The sequence below is a fragment of the Aegilops tauschii genome, chromosome 4 (assembly GCF_002575655.3).
Source record: "Aegilops tauschii subsp. strangulata cultivar AL8/78 chromosome 4, Aet v6.0, whole genome shotgun sequence".
In the NCBI taxonomy this organism is placed as follows: Eukaryota; Viridiplantae; Streptophyta; class Magnoliopsida; order Poales; family Poaceae; genus Aegilops; species Aegilops tauschii.
The window spans coordinates 55,629,000-55,634,164 of NC_053038.3; the positions used below are offsets into that span (position 1 = coordinate 55,629,000).

The 5,165-nt window shown below is 45.8% G+C and overlaps 1 protein-coding gene across 1 annotated transcript; it reads right to left on the reverse strand.

Moving 5' to 3' along the window:
* Positions 1-2,522: 2,522 nt before the first annotated feature.
* LOC109771009 (uncharacterized) lies at positions 2,523-5,165 on the reverse strand. Its single transcript, XM_045227546.2, has 3 exons — positions 5,102-5,165; positions 4,285-4,657; positions 2,523-4,197 (listed from the first exon to the last, which is right to left on the reverse strand). The coding sequence occupies exons 1-3, from the start codon at positions 5,163-5,165 to the stop codon at positions 3,582-3,584; spliced, it is 1,053 nt and encodes a 350-aa protein (XP_045083481.1). The 3' UTR covers positions 2,523-3,581.

Consider the following 5,165-nt stretch of genomic DNA (forward strand, 5'->3'; position numbering starts at 1 on the left):
ATCTGGAAAGACGATTGGATGTCTCTTGAAGGAGAAAGCATTGAGGGACAAATGCAAGAAAGGTGGTATTAATCCTCGACATGGCATCCTCAAGGAGAAATCTAGCAGGACCAAAAGTAAGAAGGATGGTGCAAAAGGGAATTCACAAGTTGTTCCATGATGAATCAGATTTCTGGTCTGCAAGCGAGGGCTTGGTGGTGTACGTTGACTTTATCGATGTGTTTCTTTCAAGTTGCAACGACTCAATGGGGTTTTCTTTGTGATGTTGAGATCCATGTGTTGGGAAGTGACATTAAAATTGTGTTGGGTGTGTTTGTCGGCATGCCTATGTGGTCGTGTGTCTACATGATTCGGGAGTAGTTGGCATGCTTGTATGTGTGTGCTTGTTCAATTTTCTTGAGCAAGTTTGTAACAGTTTTTGCCCTGTTTTCTGTAAATTAACTGGGCAACTCTCTTCTCTTAATTAATGAATGAGGCAATACTTTTGCCTCCGTTTCAAAAAAAAATGATTTGCCAACGTAGGCTGTCGGTTTCGCCAGCATTGAGATACCACCATGACAGCCAGGAACATCCCAGCCACAGCTCACAAGTGTCTGTTCATTGCAGAAAAAATAAGAGCGTGTCAAGAAATTGCCTTGCAAACTCTACAACGCGCAAATTCAAGGTCCTCACAGCCAGTTGTGCCAAAGTATGTCTAGCTAACTGCATATTATCATTTCCTCTTTGAAACAGGCTTTCGCCCCGCTTTATATATTAATAAAGCCATACGACCGAACGATACAAGGTATTGAGGAAATCCTCAGAAGCCGATCAAAACACAAAAAATGACAAAACTAGCCGAAACCGCTAAAAACCTGTAGCCCCCAAGATGCGATTCTATCTCAATCACGTGATGAATTCATGATTGTGGCACAACCGCATTTCGAGCGCATAGCAAGGTGGATATCATTACAACATACCATGTACTGAAAAAATGAGAATACCATATACAGGCTTACACTCGCCACAAGCTACAACATGAATAAATCAATACATTGCAACCATCATACAGATGAGCAAGATCCAACTACAGATGAAATCAAACGAAAAAGAAGAACAACACCTATCCTACTAATCCCAGTCTCCTGACCCGGAACCCATCCTATGATCGATGAAGAAGAAGCAGAAGAAGAATTCCAAAAGCAATCAAACATCGCTCTCACGTCAGATCATCACATTACCTATACCTACACCTGTTGTTATAGTAAACTGTGAGCCACAAGGACTCAGCAATCCCATCACCATGGGTATCAAAACCAGCAAAGCTTAATGGGTATGCATTGAAAAAGTGGTGAGGTTTCAGCAGCACTAAGCATTGTATGGTGGCTAATTTACGAGTACAAGAGTAAGAAGAGTAAACTACGCATAACGGTCGCAACTAGTAATGATCAATAAGTGATCCTGAACTACTTACGAGTCAAACATAACCCCACCGTGTTCTCTTCTCGAACTCACTCAAAAAGAGACGGTCACGGTTACGCACGTGGTTGGTGTATTTTATTTCGGATCTGGTGTCAATTTCTCTACAACCAGATATTATAAAATTCAATCTGCCACATAATCCCGGACACGGCTCTCGAAAGGATTAAACCATGCAAGGGTGTCCCAACTTAGTCCACCATAAACTCTCACGATCCGCGGAGAAAAAACCTCCATCTCGGGACAACCCGATCAAACTCGGAATCCCGGTGCACAAGACATTTCGACAATGATAAAACAAAACTAGCAAGACCGCCCGATGTACCGACAATCCTGATAGGAGTCGCACGTATCTCGTTCTCAGGGCACACCGGATGGGCCAGACATCGGGTGGCTGAGACCCTGGTTGCCCGGGGGCGCCGGACATCGCCCAGTTTGGACCAACACTCATGAGGAGCACTGGCCCGGGTTGTTGATTAAGAGTCCTCGGGTGCTAGCCAGTCCGTATGCAAATTTATGAAAAAAAGATTGATTGAACTTTCCAACGGACTCATTCCATGAGTAAACGATTGAATGGGATTCGCTTGGGCAACGAAATCAAGTCCTGGTCCCCTTTTCTCTCTTATTGAATTAACTAATTCATTTCCTTTTTACTTTTGGATTTTTTTATTTGATTTGGCATTATTCAACAATAAAAAAAGAAAAATTTCGACAAATTCCTTTTTTTTAATTATGTGATAATTATGAGAACCAATCCTACTACTTCTCCTCCCAGGGTTTCCACAATTGAAGAAAAAAGTACAGGTCGTATCGATCAAATTATTGGACCCGTGCTGGATGTCACTTTTCCCCAGGCAAGTTACCTTATATTTATAACGCTTTGGTAGTCCAGAGTAGAGACACTGCCAATATTGTTATTAGGTAAATGGTAAAACCAAAGTTGGGCCTTGCTGGAAGAGTTTTATTCAAAGCGAACTGTCAAGGGAGGCTCATAAACCCGACCGTGTAAGAAACGCAAATCAAGGAACATAATACCGGTATGACGAAAACTAGGGCGACAAGAGTGGAACAAAACACCTGGCAAAAGGTCAAGCCTTCCACCCTTTACCAAGTATATAGATGCATTAATTAAATAAGAGATATTGTGATATCCCATGATATACATGTGCCAACATGAAACAACCTGCAGTACATCTGCAACTAGCAACGCTATAAGAGGGGCTGAGCAAGCGGTAACATAGTCAAACAATGGTTTGCTAGGATGGTGGAAAAGGTTAGAGGCTTATCATGACAATTTGGGATGTTTGATAAACAAGTGGTAGGTAGCGGGACATAGCGATAGCATCGAGACAACTAGCAAGCAAAGATAGTAGTGTTATCCAAGATAATGGTCATCTTGCCTGAAATCCCACTAGAAAGAAGACCGAATCCATGAAGTAGACGAACCAACGTAGTCGAACGAATCCTCACAATCGCAACGTAACCGGAATTATCGAGAAGAAGCACAACCGGAAAGAAAAGAAAAAACACGGTAAACACGCTAGCATAAGCATGGCATGATGCACAATCAAGTATGATGCATGTACGGATTAGTGAGTCATGGCATGTCAAAGTGAAACAATCAAATACTACAATTAAGTGGAGCTCAATATGCAACGAGTTGCATACTCTTTGCATATTGACGAAACACCACATTCAAGTATTTAGTTCACTCTCGTTTAAGCTACTCATCAATATCAAATGTTGGTTAACATGGCAAGACATGAAGCATAATTCATCTATCTATCTAAGCAATTTAAATGAGGCCCGAAACAACAAACAATAATTCCGGAAAATCCCCATGTGCATATTTTTGATTTGGTACTGTTCTGCTCTATACACAATTTTAGAGTTATTAAACATGGAAAATAACGCCACCATGTTAATCTATACATTTTTCTACCCCATTTACATATAGAGTTTATTTAATTTGGAGCTACGGTTAATTAGTTATGAAATAAATAATTTTAACATGTCATTTATGCAAATGAATGCAAACATCAAGTTTAAACATTTTAACATGGATGAAAGTTGCAAATTATGAAAGTACATGGAAATCTAAGCATTTTACATATATAGTTTGTTTAATTCCGATGCACGGTTATGGAGTTATTATATGCATGATGTAGAGGGACTTTTCTGTAAAACAGTTTTCCCTGGATAATTAGCAAATTCGTTCGGCAGAAAAAAATAACGAACAGGCCGAAACTGACTAGGCGCTGGATCTGGGGGGGGGCTAACCATGGGCCAAGGCCCAGCCGGTGGAGAGGTTTGGGACAGGCAGAGCCAGCTGGATGCGACTGCAGGGCCGGCTCGCGGCACGCGGCCCAGGCGCTGGGGGCGCGGTCAACGCTCGGGACGAGCGAGCCGCTGCTGCTCTCGTTTCTGAAGAACAGAAACAGCAGCAGGACCATGGCGATGGAGAAGACGACGGTAGGGGGTCCTGGCGACGGGGTCGGCGGGAACAGGCCGAAACGTGGCGGATTCGGCGGATGGGCGGCGGAGCAGAGGAGATCCGGTCCAGATCGGGGCCGAACGAACTTGAACGATGGCTTGACGAACTGAAGGAGGCGGCGGCCCTGGCTCCTTGGCGGGCGGCGGCTGCTCGCCCTCCCGCGGCAACGAAGCAGAGGAACGGCGACATGGCGCGGCGATGGGAGCTCCTGAAGAGGCCATTCATGGCGGCTGCTGTAGAAGTGCCTAAGAAAGAAGATGCGTGAGGAGAGAAAGACAGAGGAAAAGAGAAGGACGGGAAAGAAACAGAGGAGAGGGACGCGACGGTCCTACTGGAACTGGTCGCAGCGGCGGAGCTGACGAGGCAGCAGTCTGCAAGAGGGCGCTGCTGCTGGTGCTGGGGTTCTGGTTGGAGGAGGAGCTTGGGCCAGCTGGGGCCTCGGGCGCAAGCGCTCCCACTCGGGAGGAGCTCCTGTGGTCGTGGACGAAGGCGACTGCGAGGACGAAGGACGACGGGGTGGCGGCTCGGACAGAGCTGCGGGAGAACCGGGGCTGGTCAGGGAGCTTCTGCTCCGGCGAAGATCCGGCGGGGTTTGAACCCGAGCGTGGAATGGGTCGAGGGGAAGGTGGAGGCCGGTTGGGTGGATCGGGCAGGGGAGATCCCCAGGGGGATTTGGTGGAGTGGCGACGACGAGGGACAAACCTGCTCGAATTTAGGGTTTGGTCTGATTTGGTTTGGGGCTGGACTATATATATGAAAAAGAGGGGAGTTTGGATCATCCGATCGAAATCAGACGGTCGATAAAATGCTACGAGAAGTTCAAATGAAAAACCAAAGATGTTTTAGGGATGTTTGGCGATGATCCAAACCCATTGGTCATGACTGGTCGGTTCGGATTTGGGGAAGTTTCGGATGCGCATGCGAGGGGTCTGAGAAAGGTCAACAGAGACAAACGAGAAGCGGCACTACGAACGAATGCAAGCTTTATGAAAACATGCGGATGCAATGCTCATGATGACATGATGAAATGCAACAAACAATTAAAACACACGGCAGTAATGAAAAACATGAAAGTCGTCTGGAGCGTCGGTCTCGAGTCGTTACAAAACCACCACTAAACGCCTGTTGCCAAGAAGAAGCATAGAGTACCCACACTCATCGGCGAAGCCCCCAAGAGGGTCACAACATGAAGCGCCGCCGCCGCCGTGTCCAT